Here is a 21,776-nt window from a genome sequence, read left to right as displayed (position 1 = left end):
ACCCACAGTGACACACCCACTCCAACAAAGCTACCCCTCCTAATAGTGCCACTCCCTGGGCCAAGCATATACAAGCCATCATGGGTTCTTTGGAGCAACTCCCGTCCTTGTTATCTGGAAATTGGCAGTTTAGTTTACAGGTCAGTAGTGGCAGCTCAATCTACCTGCATGGATACACTAGCAGTCCAGTTCGGTAGAGTCAGGATGGCACACACAAATCAGCATTGGTGACACTACCTAGCAGAGATAGCCAAGCTTCAGCCTTGGCACAAGTCAGCAGGAGGGACAGCCAGAGTTCTTTGCCATGTCTCAGTGAAGCAAAGATCAGCAAAGAGGAGACCCACAAGCATTGCACAGCTAGCTCTATAAGCAAGCCTAGCTCAGCCTCTGTCACTGTCTGTCCAGTCCTATTTATACACGAATGTCACATGTAACATCCCTGCATCATCTCTCTATGGGGTCTGGACAAATGCGTGTGTCTCCTTAGCAAAGGACCCTTCACCACACGTCCTTTCACTTGCTTGCTTTAGCAGACCATCCTTTCTCCCGAGACTGCTTCAGTGAAATGTTCCTTCACCCATCTGCCTCAACAGACCTGTGTCTGTTCGCCCCAGTGAATCACCATCCACAACTGGCTTTCCAAAGAACTCTTTTTTTTAAATATTTATTTATTTATTTATTTATTATATGTAAATACACTGCAGCTGTCTTCAGACACTCCAAAAGAGAGCATCAGATTTCATTATGGATGGTTGTGAGCCACCATGTGGTTTGCTGGGATTTGAATTCAGGACCTTTGGAAGAGCAGTCGGTGCTCTTAACCACTGAGCCATCTCACCAGCCCCTCCAAAGAACTCTTAAGTTTCCACTTCAGGGGCATGGTGGCTCTCGCCTTTGATACCAGATCCCAGAACTCCAGAGGCAGAGACGGATGGGTCTATGTGCGTTCAAATACAGCCTGCTTTACACAAGCAAGCCCCAGGCTGTCTAGGCTGCCTATGAGACATGACGGAAAGAGGCGAGGAAAATCTCTCCTGAAGTGGATGGTTGGCAGCATGGCTCGCAGTTGCAGCATTCACAAGTTTCCGTTAACCACCACTGAGAAGAGACACATCCCGGCCAGCCCAGAGGCTGTGGGTATAGGATTGGGCTCTTCCTGCTGCTGGCTGGAGCTCACAGCTGTGAAGATGGTGTTAAGAAGGCTGGTTTTGTTTTTCTGTATCTTTCCCACGGCTCTCTCTATTGATTAAAGTGTAAAACACACTGTAGCAACTGTCTACCTCCCTAGTACACTCCACCCACCTTTTAGTTACTTTGAATAAATACAGGGCAAAGTTTGTCAGAAACAAAGAACAACAACAAAAAAAGCAACTGGGCTTATTAACAGGTGCCTGTAACCCCAGCATTCAGGAGGTGGAGGTAGAATTCATTCAAAGCCTGTCAGGGTTACATAGTGAGTCCCGGTCCAGCCTGAGCTACATGAGGCTCTGTCCCAAAAGAACAGAAAGGGGTTGGGCTTCCCAGCTATTTAGAACGCCCAGTAGACCCACCTGAGCAGTCTCAGCTCACACAACAAAACGGGGCTCCAGCTTTGGCTAGATGCTAGACCAGAGTTGTTTTGTTCCTGGCATGTGGCGGAGGGGAAGGAACCCTAAGCCTACCAACATACTTACACATACAATGGTAAGTGCTCTACCACGGCAGGAGCCACATCCTACCAGGGAGAGTGACTATCTTACCCACCGGGAAGAAACAGCACCATCGTACCTGTGAGCTCCAGCCACAACAGGAGGATTCCCCTGTGGGCAGCGGGAAGGGCCCAATCCTATACCCACAGCCTCTGGGCTTAAGGGGGGATGTGTCTCCTCTTAGTGGTAGTTGATGAGAAAAACTCAACTCTACAAAAAAGGCTTTGTCTCTAGGCTCCTGGCTTCTGACCCCTACAGGACATGCAACGTATATGAGCCTTATTTTAGTCTAAGACCCTGAGCCCTTCCAGTGCTGGGATTACAGATGTGAGCTACCACACTCTCCTGCTCGTAGGTTCTGTTTCTTAGATTTATTTACTTTTGAGTGTTTTGCTTTCATTTATGTCTGTGCAACACATGCAATCCTGGTGCCTAAAGAGAGCACTGCATTTCCTAGAACTGGAGTTGAGGTACGTAGGGTTCTGTGTTCTGTTCTGTCTTGCGGCTGGAGTGTGTGAACTCCGCTCGAGCACTAGTCTACATTTCATCCATCCTTACTGTCATCAGAGTGCAGGGCTGGTGGGACACAGTCCAAGATGGGGGCCCCAGCCGGGTGAGAAGTGATGCAGGCTGAGGCCAAGGAGTCAGGGGTTTCCAAACTCCCCAGTATCCAGTCACCTCTGGGAACTAGGGGGCCACATGGCTGGTGATGAGCCTTGGGCCAGGAGGTTCTCAAACTCCCCGGCACCCAGAGGAGGAGGACACATGGGACAGAGAGCACAGCCACCATGAAGTATGTGGGAGATAGCGGCTCAAGAGGACTGCAAGTCTGGGTCCAGGGCAGCGAAAATGGAATATAGGATTTAGTCAGTAATAATTTGAGATTATCGGAGAAAGGTGGAGGTTAGGAAGTGGCCCAGCCATTGAGCTGTTTTAGGCACATCAAAATATAAAGGCTGCGTGTGTGTCCTTCACGAACCCAGAACATTGGGAAGGATAGTGAGAAACACTGCCGCTGGGTTCAATTTAAGTAACTAATTGGGGCTGGGCAGTGGGACACAGTCCAAGATGGGGTGGCACACGCCTTTAATCCCAGCACTTGGGAGGCAGAGGCAGGTGGGTTTCTGAGTTCAAGGCCAGCCAGGGCTACACAGAGAAACCTTGTTTCAAAAAACAAAACAAAACAAAAAAAAAGTAACTTATTGGGTACTGGGTACTACTACAGTGATGAGCTGGGGGTGGGAGTGGGGGATCTCTGGCTTAGCTCAGGGCTGAGTGTCCCGGAACTCAGAAGGGCCTTCTGTGGGATATTCAGGCAGTGCGGCTCCATAAGAAGGCAGCTTCCCTCTATGGCACTTTTTTTTTTTTTACAAGACAGGGTTTCTCTGTGTAGCCCTAGCTGCCCTGGAACTCACTCTGTAGACCAGGCTGGCCTCAAACTCAGAGAACTGCCTGCTTCTGCCTCCCCAGTGCTGCCGGCTTCTATGGCGCTTCTTGATGAGACAGTTCTTGCTTGCCCAAGCTGTTTATTCACGGTTAATTGTGGAAAATGGGTGCATACAACTTACTCAGGGTGGCCCAGAGATTAAATACCGTTTGCAGGAAGGACTGTCCAGGAAGGGAAGCTTATTTGCTAAGCCTTTAGGCCTGTTTAGATACCTCATTAGCATGGAGAACTCTGTGCTACGGGACTGGTGGTCACCATCCTCATGTGGGATGTCGAGGTTCAGGAGGTGGATGCTCTGGGACAGGATCTGAGTCAGGAGTAGATGAAGCTCTTACCGTTCTCAGATACGAGAAACACTGGAGTTTTGGAATCCGCTCAACCTTCCCAGTTTTTGTGTGGTGGCACCGTTCCATGTGCCCCACATTGAGGTTCAAGCTGTGAGCTACCAGATGGGTGCCGGGAACCAAACCCTGGTTCCTCTGCAGAAGTGCTCTTAACTAGCGAGCCATGTCTCCAGTTCCCTTGCCCTGTTTATTTTTAGTGTACCTTTAGCCCAGCATAGTTCTAGCATCCAGGAGGCTGAGGTGGGAGGGTCCAAAGTTAAGGGCCATCCTGTTTCCCAAAAAAGTATACAATTTTAAAGTATTTTTGAGACAGGGTCTCTGTAGTCCTGGTTGTCAACCAGGTTTGGCCATAAATTGTATTTTTAAGAGGTCTATTTTGGAGCCAGGCCTGGTGGTACAGGCCTTTAGGCTCAGCATTCATGAGGCAGATACAGGCAGATCCTCTGTGAGTTTGAAGTCAGTCTGGTCTACATAGCAGGTTTCAGGACAGCCAGGGCTACAGAAAAAGACCTTGTCTCAAATAACAAAACACAACACAAAGTCAGTTCTGCTATCAGAGCACGTCCTAATGACCATGGCCTTAGAATTAGAAATGATGAGAAGACACAAGAGGAAACACTACAAAAACCACAATCTCAAGCCAACATGCTTTATTCAAAATGAACAAGTTTTATACAAGACTTAAAACATCAGGGCAGAACCCACAGTGAGAGGGCCACCTGACAAGGAGAGACTGGTGCTTAGGGAAGTCTGGTTCCTAGGAGAGGCATCCAGTTACCATGGAGACAGCAGGCTTGGGCAGGTTCTCCCTGGGGAGATTTCTGGGGGATAAGTGGTTTGAGTTCTTGAACTAAACAATGAGACACAGTTGAGAGGCACCAGGGAAAGACCCTACAGTTGACATGGTGACACTGTACTGAAATCAGTGTAGTATCTTGACAAGGGCATGGGGATGTTAAGAGGAGCCAAACCCCACCTTGAACTCATCAGAACACACACACACACACACACACACACACACACACACACACACACACACACACAAACCACGCCACACACAAACTAAGGAATCCTCGAGCCTGCTTCCTACACAACAGCTTTTACATCTGCTGCATTTCTTCATTTCGTGTCCCATCCTTCTCTTGCCTAAAGTTCAAGGCCTCTGTGTGATGCACTGGCACAAGCAACTGCCCCGCTCTTTAGTGAAAGGACTTCAGCTCTTCTTCAGATGCCATGTGCTCACTTTTAAGCACACGGCTAGGACATTGCTCATATTCTGTCCTTAGGTCTAACACATTTGATGAGAGCTGCCCTTGATCTTGGCTTGAAATGCACACGTTCAAGCCTCCGACTCCACTACCTGCTTGTGAACAGCAGTGACCATGGCCCACTGAGCTGCACAGGCAGGACAGGACCTGGGTAGGATGTACCTGCGGGCACTTAAGGCTTGAATATCTGGGGACTGGGCATTTGCAATCACAGCAAAAACGGTGCTCCTGTTTGGTGGCTTTCTCTGTCAGGATGTGACCCTAGGCAGTCTTTCACCAGACGGATGAACTGCGTTTTCCCAAAGTCTTGGGGGTCTTTCTATCCTTTCTCATCAGCCAGAGCTCCCTTTGCCCAGAATCCAGCTCTTTGGTTTAACCCTGCTGCTGTGGCTCAGCAGCTGCCTAGTGTTGCTGAGTTCTCTACTTTCTGTTACTGTTCTAGCTCATGCTGAGAGAACTGGAACAGGCGGGAGGCTCCACTTCCTGTCCAGAGCACTTGGCCACTCCTCTGCCCCTCTACCTTACCTCTCCTCTCCTTCCACAGTGGAGTGTATTTGCCGTGTGCACCGGGTCAGTAAGCGGAGCCAGGGATACAGAGCCTCTGGCCTGGGTGGACTAAACCACACTTTATCTGTGGCATGGTCAGATGCTCAGTTTCTGCTGGTGTTTGGTGACTGAGGCGCACCTCTGGCAGCTGCTGATTTCTCCATTTGAGATTTCTGTACCTCTCAGGCCACTGGCATTATGTCCCATCAGATCCAATGGTAGCAAAGAGATTTCTCCTTTGGTTGCTTACTTTATTTCAAATTTTGTTTTGAAACAGGATCTCAGTCACCCCAGGCTGGGACTGAACTTGGTGTGTAGCTGAGGCTGACCTTGAACTCCTGACCCCTTTGCTTAACCTCCCTTGTTCTCTGGTCCAGGATAGTCTTGAATTGATCCTTCCACTTCAGCTTGCCAATGGCTGCTGTACTACCAGAATATACCACCTTACTCAGTTTCTTGTTTTCCTAGATGTTTAAAAACATTCTGTTGCTGCTGTTTTCCCAGACAAGCTCCACTCTGTTCCTTGGAAGACTAGGATTCACTCTGTAGATCGGGCCGGCCTTCAACTCGGAGATCCACCTGCCTCGGCCTCCTGATGCTGGGGTTAAAGCCTTGCCACCATGCCAGCTATTTTTGTTTTTTTAAGATTGTTCTTGGGCAGTGATGGCACAGACCACTAATGCCTGCATTTTGGGAGGAAGAGGCAGGTAGATCTCTGTGTAAGTTCAATGCCAGCCTGGTCTATAGAATGAGTTCTAGGCCAGCCTGGGAGGGGGGGATCTATTTTACGGGCAAGAGTGTTTCGTCTGTATATGTGTACCGTGTGCATGCCTGGGGCTTGCAGAGGTCAGAAGAGAGTGCTGGATCTGCTGGAACTGGAGTAGAGGGTTGTGAGCCACCATGTGGGTGCTAGGAACCAAACCCAGGTCTTTCTTCTGCTAGAGCAGCAAGTGCTCTTACCTGCTGAGCGACCTCTCCAGCCCATTTTATCTGTGTGTGTGTGTACACATCAGGAGACAACTTAAGGAAACCAGTTCTTATTCTACCATGGTGGCTCTCCCAGGCGTCTTGGAGACACCTGTTTTCCCTGCAGAGCCATCTATCTTACTGGTCACTTCCTGTTTCAACAGGCTGGGAGAGGAGCAGTTATAAAGGGTGAATGAGGTACTCCAGTAGCAACACAAGGAACAGCTTCCTGAAGACAAGAGTGCTTTTCAAATAGAAAGCCACCTGGACATCACTAGGGATGATTCAGGGTCTCCCCAGCCCATTGGACCAGGAGGCTATGCTGTTCCAGAGGACAGTTCCAGCTGAGGCAGACACCACCTCTGCAGAAGGATGCACACTTCCTATCCAGCCGGCCACATAGTTGGATCAAGAGCTCCATACATACCAGCCTGAACCTTAAGTCTTGGGCGCTCTGACAGGCAGTGCCACCGTTCCAATGAATCTACAGCTTTCTAGGTCACAGTCTGACTGGGGACAAGTCCCCTCTACTCATCAGAATGTCCTTGGCTATAGGACAGATTAAGTAAAACAGGCGAGTGCAATGTTTATTCTCCTGCAGTAATTGTCGGCTCAGAGGCTCACCGCCTCGGTTGGCTAACCCAGGCCTAAAAGCGTACAGCATCCGTACAATGTAATCTAGGCCTAGATGTTTTCAGCCTCTGAGACTCACCACTGAATAAGCTCACTCTTTCTAGCTCTTTCTGAACTCTGTTGGCTGGTTAAATTCAGCTGTTCTGGCTCAAACTCCTCTCCAAGCTGGATCTAGTCTGGCTTTTCTCTCTTGGTCTGACTTTCTGCTTCCTGGCCTCAAACGAACTCTGGCAATTTGTTCTAATCTTCTGGCTCATTCTTGTTCGCTGGCTTGTTCTGTCTTCACCTATCTAGCTTGTTCTCCTTTCCCTCTCTCACCCCCATCTTTTTCTTCCTGTCAAGTAGCTTCCCTTTCCTCTCTCTTATCTGATCCGCCACTTTGTCTGCCATTCACTTAGACATCACTTTCAAACATGGGTGCTTCCTCCTACAAGCTAACTTTTTCCTTCATTGTTTGGGATTAAAGGTGTGTACTAAGCACTGAGACCCACCACAACTAGAAACAGGGTTCTTCAGTAAACAACACAACCTTGGGGTTCAGTGTGATCAAATATCCTGCAACACCCAGTGCCTCCAGAGCTATTCAGAAGGGCCCACAGATCCTGAAGTGTGCCAGTTCCACCCAGGGATTTCTTTCCTGGATGTACAAGCTATTGTTGACGCATCCTGATGACATGTATAGGGGACGCAGGTCAGGAAGGTCACTCTGGAGTAGACAGCGTTCCTTCCTCATCACACACCTGTGGGAACCCACCCATCAGAACCTGGCCCAGTTACACCTCAAGTTCTGAGATGACAACTCCAACAACACCGGCCCTGAGGCCCAAGCATGTCTTCTACTGTTCCCCAAAATATACCACATTGAGACTTCAGCTTCCCCTGCTCAGAACGATTCTAATACAGCAGAGTGGTCAGCAATGGTTGCAAAGTCTGCGGCAGGTCACTGCCCTGAGCAGCACTTGAATGACTGAGATCCCAGCACGCTCAATTACAGCAGCACAGAGCCTTCTCCCCCACTGTATTAGTGCCAGCGTGGCTCTATGCTAGTGGAGCTTACACAGTCCTGGCGACTCTATGGGAGCAGTAAGACAGCATCTGCCCAAAGAAGGAAGTTGGGCCAGAGAAGGAAGAGCCACAGTCAAAGACAGAGGCTAGGAGGTAGGGGCAGAAGATTGAGAACTGAGATGGGTGACAACCAACAGCTTACACAATAGATCCTTACAGAGACTCTGTCGGCTCTGGGATGAGCACAGCCTCCACAAGGGTTCCTAACCCTGCCAAGGAAAGCACAATTGCCTGTAGTCAGCAGTTAGACAGCATGGCTGGGCCAAAGCTAAATGGCAACAGTAAGACAGAACCCCACCAGGCAAGGTGGCACACGCCTTTAGTCCCAGCACTCAGGAGGCAGAGGCAGGCAGATCTCTGAGTTCAAGGTCAGCCTAGTCTACAGAGGTCTAGGACAGTCAGGGCTAGCTGCAGAGAAAAACCCTGTCTTGAAAATGAAACAGCAAACAATTTGGTGGTACAAGATCCTAGCACTGAAGAGGTTGAGGCAGGAGGATCCTTAGTTCAAAGCCAGCAGGATAATGTAATCAGATACCATCTCAACTGTCCCTACCTCAAATGAGCAAAACCTCAGACCTCACATTACAGCCTACTGTCACTTCCCAAGCACAGCTGGGGGTGTGTAACATGACTCACAAGACAGAGAGCACATGTGAACACAGCAGTGGAAAGGACGGCCAGTCCCATAGATTCAACTGAGGAGACAACCTGATTCTCCCCATTCAATTTCAATCACACCAGGGAATGTAGAAAAGAAGAAAAAAACCAGGATCCTGCACTTTCATTATGCAGTTTTAGATTGCTCCCAGACAAGGCAGGCAAAGGAATGCTCCTTACCTGCAGCAGTCAAGCACTTCAGAAGGCCACATGTCCCACAATCCAACCAGCACACACCGTGTACCAGCACACACCGAGTAAGTCACTATCCACACAGGAGCAGGAGCCAGCAAATGCTTTTTGGTTTTGAAGTTAACTTAAATCCAATTCTCTGTGTCTTTTTTGGGACAGGTTTCTTCTGTGTAGCCCTGGCTGTCCTCTGGCTTCAGCATGCTGCGATTAAACACTTACACCCAGCGCCCACACCTGGCTTACTTAGAACTAATCTTGTTTAAAAAAAGAAACAGAAAAACAAGTCTAGAGGAATGATTAAGATGTTATACAGAGTCAGGCGTGGTGGTGCATGCCTTTAATCCCAGCACTTGGAAGGCAGAAGCAGGCGGATTTCTGAGTTCGAGGCCAGCCTGGTCTACAAAGTGAGTTCCAGGACAGCCAGGGCTATACAGAGAAACCCTGTCTCGAAAAACCAAGGGAAAGAAAAAAAGATGTTATACAGGAAGCCTCTTCAGCCTTCAGAGAGGACGACTGCTCCAGTAATTCCCTACTACTCTAGTCACCCCCAACAGGATACACAGCAGCAGGCACCCCCTCGCACCCCCAGGGAGACTATGGCACGCCCCAAGGAAAGCTGTCCACAGTATAAAATGTATCCGTTTTTATTAAATAGGTAAAGGATTTCATTGGCACCATCCACACGCCTTTGCCCCTAAGACATGACCACAGAGAAAAGCCACTGCACCACATACTACCAACGCCCATCTGAGTGTCCTTGTTCTCTGGGTATCAGCCCCCCAAGCCTGGCTGCAAGCACATCCTGGCACAGACAGCGGCCACATGTGGTCACCTGGAGGAGCTGCGCTCTTTGCTCACGCAGTCATCCTGGGAAGTAGTGTCCCCATTTCCCACCATGCTGCAGGTTCTCCTCTTCTTCCTGCGGTGTGTTGTCCCATCACCTTCTGACCCAGATTCACACTGGACACAGGGAGGAAAAACAATTCAGGGCCAGGACAAGGACTTGACACTAAGCTTCAGGACCTCGGCTCAATCCCTGGGGCTCACTTGGTAGGAGAGAACCAACTCCTTCAAGTCACTTTCTGCCTCCGTGTGTTTGCTACAGTAAATACTTAGATGTACAGGCACACACGTAGTAAGTCAATGGAACATCAGAAGCTGTAGGTGCTGGAGAGAGAGCACGGCAGCCAAGAGCACTTCCTCTCTTCTAAACAACAAAATTCACTGTGAAGTTTGTCTACAGAGGAACAATGTTCTTTATAGAGACACTGCAAACCAAAACGTTAAGATAGAAAAGACCTAGCGGGGTGTGGTGATGCACACCTGTAATCCCAGCGCTCTGGAAGCAGAGGCAGGCGGATCTCGGTGGGTTCAAGAGCAGCCTGGTTTACAGAGTGAGTTCCAGGACAGCCACAGCCAGAATGTGACACTCTCAAAAACACAAATAAACCAAAACCAAAAACCCTTTAATGCCAGCACCTGGGAGGCAGCTTCAGGTGAATGTCTGTTGGTCTAAGGCCAGCCTGGCCTGAATGGTGAGTTCCACAACAGCCAGGGTATGTACAGAGACCCTGACTCAAAAAAAAAAAAAAAAGAAAGAAAAAAAGAAAAAAAGGCCAGACGTGGTGTTCCATGCCTTTAATCCAGCATTCGAGGCCAGCCTGGTCTACAGACTGGGGTCCAGGAAAGCCGGGGTGACACAGAGAAATCCTGTTTTGGAAAAAAACAGAAAACAAAAACCCCTCAAAACTGAAACCACAAAACAAGAATTCCATGTGGATAAGACCTTCTTCCCTTTTTTCTGAATTATGGAACGTCGAGCACAGGACTTTCCTAGGCTAGACACACTAGCACAGTGGCGCCAGCAGCAATCCTTCTGTCACGGCAGACCACCTTGAGCTGCTGTTAACTAAAGCAGGTCACCGGGTTTGCCTGTTTCTAGACTTACGTATTACCATCCACAGGGAAATTTGTACCCAGGGCTCCGTGCGTAGTCAAAACAGACTCTAATCCCTGTGATCCCAAGGCCACCGTTTCACAAACCTTCACACACTGGGGCACCTCTGCAGCAGACGAGCTCACGCGTGTGAGCTGCTGTAAATGGGTGCCATCATGGGAAGGGCGGCACCTGTCCTGAGTGAGGACACTGCACTTGCTCCGCTGCCCTTGAACTGATGGGCCTGGGCTGGTGAGGGCCTCACCTCTGAGTCCGAGTCTGACGAGCTGGAGCTAGAGGAGCTAGAAGAGTCGCTGGAGCTGTCAGAGGCGATGCCTGTGGACTCCTGGAGGTCAACTGCGTCAGCCAGGACTGCCAGCTCAGGGTGTTCCTGCTTCAAGATCCTGAAGGGCAAGAGGCATTGTTCTTAGGGCTGTGACAGCTGCTGGCAGCACCCGCTCTCGGTGATGCGGACTCAGAAAGAAAGCCTCCATTGCTTCCGGCACCTGGAAGTGGCTCCAGGTGGCACCACTGGGCTGGGACAGACCACACAGGCTGTCCACACTCACTGAAGGAAAACATCATTCTAGAGCCACACGCCTGTGAGCACCAGCCACACACCTCTGGAGGCCGAGGTCCTTAAGGTTCTTGCCTTGAGACAAACAGCCCCTTTCCTACTTTTCTCCCTAAATCTTTTCTGGCTCCTTTTCCTTTTTTTTTTTGAAAAAAGCCTTTCCTTCCCAAAGCACGGTGCTAGTGAGGGGGGGTGGGAGCTGGTTAGATTATACTAGTAAGAGCAGAGATAATTAGATTCTAAGAAATAAGCTGTCTCACACACAAGGGAAACTGAGCTGACCAATAGCAGTAGCCCTCCCCAGCAGCACCCTAACCTGGCATCCACTGTGACCAGCGACAAAGGACCTGCTGTATGCTGTGGCCTCTCTGCAGCACAGTGGCCTACAGGGCAGAGTAAGTAGACCTCATGCCCGAGAGTCAGGGGAATAGCAGCCACCACCCTTGCTGGCCTCTCAGCAGGGAGGCAGCGCACTGAGCAAGCCAGAATCCCTCTCTTACCCCGAGAGCTGGTCCCTCCAGGTCAGGGTTGGGACACAGTGGCACGGGGTGGCTGGGGGTGGCTTGCACTGCCGCTGCCCGTGCTGTATCTGTTCTGTGGATAAACAGAGGAGCTAAGTCTCCAGGGCAGTTACCTCACATGAACTGAAGGTATAAGTTCAAATGAATGCTTCCAGGGAAAATAAAAACCTCAACAAAGGCTTTTGTTGTTGTTGTTTTGGCTAGTGCTAGTTTTTATGTTTAAAAATAACAAACAAACAAACAAACAAGAATAAAAAGAATAAGAAAAAAGGAGAAAACAGCACAAAAAATAAGAAACAATCCCAATTGTGGCCATGTCTTGACTGTGATGTTGGCCACACATGCAGAGCCAGCCGCACGTACCCACACACGCTGCCACCTGGAGGCTAGCAGACTCCCTGCCGACTAGCCCTGACCTGGGCCCTCTCTACCCACAGGTCAGCAAGGCGCGGCTGTCCCCACACACAGCACGGCAGCAGGGACCGCTTCCCTTTTCCTCTTTGGGGAAAGAGCTGGAACAAAGCAGAGGGAATAAACGGTTTCTCACCTATACCACTTCCTTGATAACTTTGGTCTCCCTCTTACCGTCTTGTGCCACACAACAGGGAAGTTGGTGCTGCTGGCAAAGTTCTGGGTGATGGCAATGGTGGTGTCAAGGTTGAGGACAACATGCCACCAGCCCCCTGAAATCCAACAAACGAAGAACTCAGTGACGATCAGCCCTGCAGATGCAGACACCCTGGGGTCTAACTCGGCACAGGCCAACCTGTGCTCTCTCTCCACTGTGGACGGGCCCTGGAAGGCAGAGCTGAGCGAGCAATGGAACACAGACTGTCTGCCTCCTGGGGGGGACCCAGCTGTGACCAACACTGAAAAAGCAAAGGTTCTAGGAGGACCCCTAGCCTTGAAACTCTCACTGCTGAAACTGCATCCATCCAGTTCTGGCTGCTTGGAATTTTCCAACTGAACCCAGCCAGTTCTGCACTCACTCCAGCAAAAAGCCAGGGAAAGCAGGCAGAACTTGGACTACTACTCGGACACAGGTATGTGGGACATGGAGGTGCTCTCCCTTTGACTTGAGTCCCTAACTCTATCGCCACAGGAGGGAGTGCACACACCCAACAGATAAAAAGGGCCCTTCTGTCTCATTCTATGATTCTACTCCAAAATGGCAATACAGGACAAGTCCGGACGGACGAGCCGGAGCTGGGAAGAACAGGCATAGTTTCTCCTAGTCATGTCTACCTGGCACAAAGACAGTCTCCCCTGGTTTCTGTAATATCTCCAGGGGTTTGAACTCAGGTGGCCAGGTTGGAAGCTGTGTCCGGGGATAGATGACATTAAACCAGGTAATTGCTTCATCCTGTTGGTTCCCTCCTTCTTCTCGGGTCACCTTGATGAGTTCTCTGGGTGTGTTTGTTGGGAACAGGCACCACCGCTTGTGACCCTGAACTAAGGCATTCCAGGCACTGGTCCCCAGAGGGTCGATGTGAATCCCAGTTCCAGAACGTGGCGGCCCCATCACAAACCACCTACAGGATGCAAACATGAAGCCATGAGAGGTAATCTGAAATGTGTGTGACACAGAAGTCAAATGTCTATAATACACCATCATGCATGCAGTCTTCAGAGACTCTACATTCTGGTATACAATATTAAGTGAACTATATATGAACTGACGTCTAACAGAAAAAATAATGGACTGATGCAAATTACTGCTGGACTTTTATCGATCCACTGGGTGTGGTAGCCCAAGCTCTTAATACCAACATCCTGGAGACAGACACAGGTGGATCTGTAATTTCAAGGCCTACCAGAGACCCCTATCTCAAAAAACCCAAACCAAGCCTGGTGCAATATTGAACATCTTTAATGTCTAGCACTTAGAAGGCAGATCTCTGTGAGTTTAAGGTCAACCTGGTAACACAGTGAGTTACAGAGAGTCAGTATAAGAAACCACACTTGTAAAAATAGAAATAAAACTTCCTTGATTAAGCAGTGGTTGCACTAAAATGCCCTGGGGCTGGGCAGAGACGGCTCAGGTTAGGAACACCTCAATTCCCCAAAGCACCAAGGTTCAATTCTTAGAACCTCACATGATCCCGATGGCTCACAACTATCCATAATTGCAGCTCCTGAGATTCTGACCCTCTCTTCTGACCTCAACCAACAGGCACAGACTGGTACAACACATACATGCATGAAGTTTTACTTTTAAAAACAAAACTGCCCTGGAGGAATCCAGATGCCTCCCCATCCCCCATGGAATCCTTCTTCCGAAGTAGGACCATAAACAGGTCCATGTGTAGGGAAGACCTTCATGGCTTTTACAAGGTTAGACAGAGTTCTGCTAACCTTACACTCTGGAAGGTTTGTGGATTTGTGTGTGTGTGTGTGTGTGTTTATCTGGAGACAGGGTTTCTTTGTGTAGCCCTTGCTGTCCTGGAACTCATTCTGTAGCCCAGGCTGGCCTCACAAAAATACCACTGCCTGTCACTGTCCATGGTTTTTGAACACTTAACGTGAAATACTTTACCTGTAAGGGGGTCTGCGTTTCTCCCCCGCGTATTGGAAAAGATCATCTGTGAAAAACTTGGGCACCTTGTAGTCTTCCAAAAGCTTCCTTCTTTTGGGGTGTTCGCCATAGCTGCTATCGAAGATGTAAAGGGGACTGTCATCGCGGGTGCTCTCCATGTACTCGATGTAGTACTTCATCTTCATCTTCACTGAGTAGCCGTCATTATCCTCGCCGCACTTGAACTTCTGGTTCCGGTATTTCCTTTTGAGGCGCTCCAGAGTCCATTTCTCCTGTGCGGACCAGCCCTCTTGTGCATTGAGCAGAACCACGGGCTTATACGGCCTCTCGTAGCGCTCCACGAACTCTTTCACCGACAGCTGTAAGGCATCAGCTCTCTCCACGTTATCCTGCGGGAACAACAAAAGACCTGTCCCGTTAGGACACTGGAACAAGCCCAGTGGCGGATAAAGGTGTCCCACAGGGCCAATTAGCAAAGACACCCGTGAGCAATGGCACACTCGAGCAAGGAACGAGCCTCTGCTCCTCCCTGGACGGAGGGACCGAAGGAGGCCCACGTGCGTGCGGGCGAGCACGTCGCACCCGGAGCCACCCCTTCAAGGGAGGGAGGGGCCCGAAGCTCCCACGACCGAGCGAGTTTTGACAGCCGCGCTGCGGGGCCCCATCGTGGGACCAGCGGCCCTCGGAAGGCGGGCAGCCGCCGCGTGGGGACCCGCGCCCCGCTCACCAGCACGGCCGCGGGGTTCAGCGGGTAGCTCTCGTAGTAGTTGTGCCGGGTCCAGTCGAGCGAGTCCTTGAGCTCGGGCCGCGCACTCCGCTTGGCCTCGCGGATGCGCTTCTTGCTCTTGTGGTTCATCGTGAGCCGCTCGCCGTCCGGTTCCGCCCCGACCCCGACGCGGCTCGCGTTTCCTGCCACCAAACGCACCCTCCCTCCCCGGCTGGCGAGGCCCCGAGACGCCCTTCGCTCCGGCCCGGCGCCTTTAAAGTCGCCTTCCAGAAGATTCACTCCCCAGCCGCCACCGGAGCTTCGGGTTGGGCGAACAGCGGCCTTCCTCCCCGCCCCACCGCCTCATGCGGTCCGCCATTGGCCTCAGCGACCTGCCAGATCCGCCTTCATGCGCGCCAATTGGGCGCCATGTTGGGAAGGTCGCGTCGCCGACGCCCTGCCCCTCCCTGCTTTGGCCTACGCAACACTTCCGGCTGCGCGTCGCTTCCCCGCGGTCTCCTTCCGGCCGGGCCCGCTGTGGCCTCCCGCTTCCTGTGTTTGCTCTGGACAGTGTCCAGCCTGGCCCTCCTTGAGGACCGCCTCCTGACCCGGCGTCCCTGGACTCCCCTCCGTGCGAGCCCGGCCTCATGGCCGGGACCCAGCGCTTTCGGTTCCGGGAGGAGCCAGGTCCCGGAGGCGACCGGGCGGTGCTGGAGGTCCGCGTCCCGCAGGTGCGTGCGGCGGCACCCACGTGGGAGCCCCCTGGTTGGAGCGGGAGTGGGGTGTCCTTCAGTTCTCGGCTTCGTTCATTAGCACCAGGTCTGGTGTGAAGCCCGGTGAGGGGTTAAGTGCGCTCCAGTGACACATTTAAGGACCGTGCCAGGAAGTTCACTGAATTCCACCAGGAAAGTGGCTGTCTTGTACCGTGATGCTAACTTTGGACTCTTTTGAAAGCATCTGTCAATATGTCAAACACGGCCTCCCGGTCCCCACACGCAAACCTCCGGGTACTCTTGATTGAACCTCTGCCACGGATAGCCCTAACTCTCTTTCTGTTTTATTTCTGAGCTCAGGCAGGCTTTGAATTTGAACCCCCGTTTCCCGCTTCTTAGGGTTACGAGTGTACGCCACCATGCTGGCTTAAGCAGTGCCGGGGCTCGAATCCAAGATCCATACACGATAGATAATAGCTGTGCTTTTGAGTTTATACCAAACCCGGTAATCTTTGCTCTGTTTAAGTTTTGGGACCAGGGATACCTGTCTCCAACACCCCAATAAAGTTTTATACATCGGCACTGGCTTGTTCCCTCCGAGCTCATAGCTACTCTAAAACTGAGTAGCTCTACCCAGATAGTCGGGTTTTACAAAGGATTTTCGTGTTGTAATGTAGGCAGCTGGCCCATAGGTAGGTAGGTGTCCCTGGCAATAGTAGGGGGAGCAGAAGGTATAGCCCTATGCTGCCACCTGTAGCAGTCCTCGTTTTTTTTCCCCAGACTTCTACACAAGTGAAGCAGAGATTTTGTTTTGAGACAGGGTCTCTCTATGTATCCCTGGCTATTGGGGAACTCATTCTGTGAACCAGTCTGGACTCAGGGATCAGCGTGCCTCGGCCTTTGGAGTGTTGGGATTAAAGGTGTACTCCTCCGCCCTCCCAGCGGCCTCTAACATTAGAGAAGAGATTCTTGGCTGTGTACTACAGAGAACTATTTCAGGACAAATCAGCGGGAGGCAGAGTTGGAAGATACTAATAACCTGGATTTAAGTTTGGGCGTTAATAGACACCTCGGAAAAGGACAAGAAGGCATGGGGCACAGACTTCATAAGTCAGAACACTGCACTTGAGTGTCTTAATAGCCATATGAATGATTTGGTAACATCTGAAGTTAAATTGTTTAAGGAACTTTTTTGTTTGTTTGTTTGTTTTGTTTTGTTTTGTTTTTCGAGACAGGGTTTCTCTGTGTAGCCCTGGCTGTCCTGGAACTCACTTTGTAGACCAGGCTGGCCTCGAACTCAGAAATCCGCCTGCCTCTGCCTCCCGAGTGCTGGGATTAAAGGCGTGCGCCACCCCGCCCGACTGTTTAAGGAATTTCTAAGAAACTTGTTTTAGTAAATAAAACCATAGAACATTCTGGTTTGAAATGTGTCTATATAAAGAACTCTGCTCCTTTGCCACAGCGAATTTTGTTAGTTGTACTGAAATTTGACCCTCACTGGGTGAGAGACTAGTCTAGGGATAAGGGGATCTTGGCTTTCCCGTGTACTCCTTGTTTTTACAGTTTGTCCTTTCTCAGCAGGTCAGTGTTGCAGGGGAAACCACATAAGAGGCAGACCCAAAACAGAACTTGTTTCTGTAGCTTCCAAATGTCTTCATGTCAAAAACTCTTGAATTTCCTTCCAAATTTAGGGAGTAAAGATACTCCATATGAGTAAAGAACCCCGGGGTTTTTAATACACAAATCTGCATTTCTTCTAGAAACATCCTTCTCTGGGCCTTTATTGTACTCAAAGGTAAAGTCTACCAGGCCAGGCCTTTACTCAAAGCCCAATCCATTGTGTTATAGACATGTGTATATATGTTAAGTCAGCGTCTCATACTTAGGTACTGATATTTGTTTTTTGAGACAGGATTTCATTATGTAGTTCTGGCTGGCCTGCCCACTTGTGCCTCTCAAGTGTATTAAAGCCATGCACCACCATCCCCTGCTTTATTTTTTTATTTACAGATTAATTTTTTGCTGGGATTGATGGCCCATGCCCTTAATCCCTCCTCTAATCCCAGCATTCAAAAGGCAGAGGCAATCGGATCACTGGAGTTTGAGGCCAACATAGTCTGCACAGTGACTTCATCTCGAAAATGAAGAGCAGGAAGCTTTGAACTGCTGAATCTTCCATCTGGTCTATATTTTTGCCCTGTGACTTCATTTACATCAAGTGCATAAGTATATGCATATACACACTTGTAATTTTAAGTAAACAAAACAATGTTTCTCTGGCTTTTTCCATCATTCATTTTCTAGTGTTCTTCATTCTTCTTCCCTCCACCCCTCAGTATTACGTTCCCTCCCTGCTCCCCAAATAAAGTTTATTTTTATGTTTATTGTTCTTTTTTTAATCAAAGTCTATGCAGTCCTGGCTGACTGAACTCATGGAGATCTAAGTAGCTCAGCCTCTCAATTTTGAGATTAAAGGGGAGTATCACTACATAGGCTTTTTATGATTATAGGTATTTTGCCTGTATGTATGTCTGAGCACCACCTACATGTGTCCTCAGAGGCCACTTGGAACAGAAGATCCAGATGTTTGCTGGCTGCCATAAGGGTGATGGAAATTGAACCCTGATCCTCTGGAAAAGGAGAGCTCTTTCCAATCCCTATTATTATTTTTAAGTAGGGTCATGACATTTTGGCCTGACTGGCCTTGAGTTTGGGGCCCTCCCGTCTGCCCCCCTTCCTTCCAGTGCTGGAGTGACCAGTGTTTACCACCATACCCATCCATGTGCTGTTAGTGGACTGAATGAGTAAACTCAGTCCCTAGAGTAAATTTGGCCCTCTCATTCTTTTACAGCTTTGATAAGCTTTGCCCTGTTTGCTAGTCTATCAGGGCACCCCTTCTTCCAGAACACAGGCAGAAGGCTTATATTTCCGTTGCTAATATTCAGTGCTTTGTGCCTGGCATTGCATATTAACTACCCTATGGAGACAGTGTCTGTAGTTGAGACTGAAGCCCTGACAAGTAGGTCATGTGACATCACACATCTGGATCTGGAGTAGTTGGTGAGGGAGGCTCATTGTGGAAGCATCTTTTTCCTCTAAAGGCTCCCCAGATTCTAATTGTTTGCTTTTGGAGTTTTGGTTGTTTTTACACAGGATCTAGAAGTCTAGCCCTGGCTGCCCTTTGATTTGTATGTAGTCCAGTTTGGCCTTGAACTTCTGACAATGCATATAGGAAGCTCCTATATGATAGGATTACAAGTGGGAACCACATTCTGAAAGATTCTCTTTTTGTTTTTTAAAATTCAGCCCCACACATGCCCCCTCCTGAGGGACATGCAGGGAATGTCCAAGTCAGGCAGGAGTTGAAAGTCTTCCAAGATTTAGGAATGAGATAGGACAGGGACATGGGTCAGATGGAACAGGGTTTCTCTAGCACATATGTAGGCCTGGGTTTGACTCCCAGCACGTCATAAAATTGGGTGTTGGCACTTAGCTGCAGTCCTAGTGCTTAGCAAGTAGAGCCAAGAAGATGAAAAGCTTATGGTCATCCTAGGCTACACAGTGAGGCCAGCCTGAGCTACAGGAGACTACTGCCTTAAAAACCAAAAATAAGCTGGGCAGTGGTGGCACATTCCAGCACTTGGAAGCAGAGGCATGTGTTTCTCTGTGAAGTTGAGGCCAGTCTTGTCTACAGAGTTCCATAACAATCAAGAGCTACACACAAGAGAAACCCTGTCTTGAAAAAAAAAACCAAATAAGGCTGAAAAGATGGCTTAGGTAAAGACACTTGCCTATAGGCTGGACAGCCTGACCTGAACTTCACCACAATATCCCACAAGGTGAAGATAACTGACAAGGTGTCCTCTGGCTTCCACATATGCCATTTTTTAAAAAAAGATAGCCATTTTTGGTTTTACCTTCTAGTATCATCTTGTTAGAATTCTAAACTTCTGTGGGCCAATAAAACTCCGATCTGCTATGCCTGTGGGCTGTAGCCAGACTAAAGGCACTTGTTTGGGCAACCCTGTCTCCTGCTGCTATAACCTCACATCTTGCTTTACTGTTGTAGCCTTTATGTCCAACAAGATACTCATTTTTGCACATGACTGTCCAGTATGTAATATGTACAGTGTACACTCTAGCCCAAAAAGTCATCCTGCCCCTTCTCATTTTAAATGCTTGCGGAGGTGCTAGAGAGATGGCTTAGATGCTGCTCTTTCAGAGACCTGAGCTAGTTTCAGAATCACCAGGCATGCTCATACATATACATACATATATATGTACAGACAAAACCCATACACAAAACCTGTGTTCAATCTAGGTATGGTGTGGTATATGACTGTAATTCCAGCATTCAAGAGAATAAGGCAGGATCAAGACCAGCCTGGGCTACATTGGTTTCAGAACCTGCTAGTCGTGATCTAGAGCAGGCCAGGAGTGTCATGGTAATAATGTATGTTAGTGATGAACTTTCTTTGCAGGTCCTGCATGTCCAGTATGGAATGTATGTTTGGCCCTGTGCTGTAGTCCTGGCCCAATACCTGTGGTTTCACAGAAGATCTCTACCAGACAAAGCTGTCTTAGAGGTAACCAGAGTTACCAAAATACTGGGTTATATTTGCTGTGCCTTCATGCATTTAAATTAATCGGTTTGGCAAAGTTTGAAATTCAGAACTGGGAAAAGTATGTTTTTAAAGTGGCAGTCTGGAAATTTTAGCTGTAAATGGAATACCAGTTAGCAGCAGAGTAGTGTAAGTGGCTAATCCAAGTCACGTTTTCTGGCACTACATGCAGTGAGGTTATTTTCTATTCCAGAACCTGTAAGCCTGGAAGTAGTCCTTCAACAAATTTGAAGTAATTTTTTACTCAGATATCTGCCTGCCTCTGCCTCCCAAGTACTGGGATTAAAGGCGTGCACCACCATGCCCAGCCTAAGTACTTACTCCTTAGCAATTTAGTTAACCATTAACTAACTTCTAAACCCAGACTGCCTATTGCCAGGGGTAGTGTTATGCCTTTAGTCCCAGTCTTCAGATGAAGACAGGCAGCAGATGTTCAAAGGCAGCCTAGCTAGAATATGCAAACTATCTCATCTGGGGTGGGAGAGCTAAATTATTCTTAAATACCATCTTCATTTAGGTTGGAGCTGGAGTGAGCCTTCCAGGGATTTTGGCTGCCAAGTGTGGTGCTAAAGTCATCCTATCTGACAGCTCAGAGTTCCCTCACTGTCTGGATATCTGCAGGCAAAGTTGCCAGATGAATAACCTGCCACAGGTCCAAGTTGTAGGACTGACATGGGGCCACATATCAAAGGACATTCTGTCTTTGCCACCACAAGACATCATTCTTGGATCTGATGTGTTCTTTGAACCAGAAGGTAAGTATAATTTATAGCAAACTTGGCTGGATGTATCTTAGAAAACTCACTTAAAAAACCACCCTACCCCTCCCAGACTTTGAAAGCATTTTAGCCACAGTATACTTCCTGATGCAGAAGAATCCAAAAGTTCAATTTTGGTCTACATACCAGGTCAGAAGGTGAGTATGGACAATTTTAGCTGCTTTTATAGCAATACAGTAAAACAGAAAAAGCATAGAATAAAAAAAAAAAAAAAACAATTTATTTCTTTTAAGTGCTGACTGGTCACTTGAAGGCTTGCTCTACAAGTGGGATATGAAATGTGTGCACATTCCTCTGGAGTCTTTTGATGCCGACAAGGAAGACATAGCAGAGTCTACCCTTCCAGGAAGACATACTGTTGAAATGCTGATCATCTCCTTTGCAAAGGACAGTTTCTGAATGAATTGTACCTCAATATGTTCTGGGACAGTGTCAAAATGGATTATCCGAGGAAACTCAATGGGTACGAAGATGGTCAATTCTGTAGGCCTATGGCTGTGATGTCATGCCTAGGGTAGCATTCAACATAACTTTAACAAAATTAAACATTGAAAAGGACTTAAGACTGCTCCCAATCATTAAA

At 48.8% G+C, this 21,776-nt stretch overlaps 2 protein-coding genes across 6 annotated transcripts; one reads left to right on the top strand and one right to left on the bottom strand.

Annotated features, from left to right (window-relative positions):
* Positions 1-9,434: 9,434 nt before the first annotated feature.
* On the bottom strand, positions 9,435-15,503 carry Jmjd6 (jumonji domain containing 6, arginine demethylase and lysine hydroxylase). Of its 5 annotated transcripts, none has more exons than XR_015044922.1 (7): positions 15,101-15,503; positions 14,374-14,762; positions 13,083-13,369; positions 12,385-12,520; positions 11,817-11,910; positions 11,008-11,146; positions 9,435-9,766 (listed from the first exon to the last, which is right to left on the bottom strand). XR_015044922.1 is itself a non-coding variant. In XM_021176250.3 (7 exons), exons 1-7 carry the CDS (start codon positions 15,227-15,229, stop codon positions 9,635-9,637), a joined length of 1,263 nt encoding a protein of 420 aa, XP_021031909.1. In that variant the 5' UTR covers positions 15,230-15,503; the 3' UTR covers positions 9,435-9,634. The 5 variants fall into 5 exon arrangements, 3 of the variants coding, with proteins under 3 accessions (XP_021031909.1, XP_021031910.1, XP_085685528.1); XM_021176250.3 differs by having other exon boundaries at positions 11,817-11,905; positions 12,423-12,520; XM_085829402.1 differs by lacking the exon at positions 9,435-9,766 and adding an exon at positions 10,417-10,516 and having other exon boundaries at positions 11,817-11,905; positions 12,423-12,520.
* Positions 15,504-15,580: 77 nt separating this feature from the next.
* Positions 15,581-21,756, top strand: Mettl23 (methyltransferase 23, arginine). Its single transcript, XM_021176254.3, has 5 exons — positions 15,581-15,810; positions 20,274-20,378; positions 20,932-21,169; positions 21,246-21,330; positions 21,427-21,756. Exons 1-5 carry the CDS (start codon positions 15,727-15,729, stop codon positions 21,590-21,592), a joined length of 678 nt encoding a protein of 225 aa, XP_021031913.1. The 5' UTR covers positions 15,581-15,726; the 3' UTR covers positions 21,593-21,756.
* Positions 21,757-21,776: the final 20 nt, after the last annotated feature.

This window comes from Mus caroli, unplaced genomic scaffold, assembly GCF_978045245.1.
Source record: "Mus caroli unplaced genomic scaffold, Mus_caroli_1 scaffold_13, whole genome shotgun sequence".
NCBI classification, from domain to species: Eukaryota; Metazoa; Chordata; class Mammalia; order Rodentia; family Muridae; genus Mus; species Mus caroli.
Note: the sequence above shows the minus strand (reverse complement) of the source record. Positions and strands in the feature narration are given on the sequence as shown.

Excerpts from the sequence above, each read along its gene's own strand:
- Mettl23 (XM_021176254.3), top strand. The coding sequence starts at position 15,727 with ATGGCCGGGACCCAGCGCTTTCGGTTCCGGGAGGAGCCAGGTCCCGGA. Across the intron at positions 20,379-20,931 it reads CAGACAAAGCTGTCTTAGAG|GTTGGAGCTGGAGTGAGCCT; the intron begins GTAACCAGAGTT and ends ATCTTCATTTAG. Across the intron at positions 21,331-21,426 it reads TCTACATACCAGGTCAGAAG|TGCTGACTGGTCACTTGAAG; the intron begins GTGAGTATGGAC and ends ATTTCTTTTAAG.
- Jmjd6 (XM_021176250.3), bottom strand. The coding sequence starts at position 15,229 with ATGAACCACAAGAGCAAGAAGCGCATCCGCGAGGCCAAGCGGAGTGCG. Across the intron at positions 11,906-12,422 it reads CTGTTGTGTGGCACAAGACG|ATACAGCACGGGCAGCGGCA; the intron begins GTAAGAGGGAGA and ends TCCACAGAACAG. Across the intron at positions 11,147-11,816 it reads TGGAGGGACCAGCTCTCGGG|GATCTTGAAGCAGGAACACC; the intron begins GTAAGAGAGGGA and ends CTTGCCCTTCAG.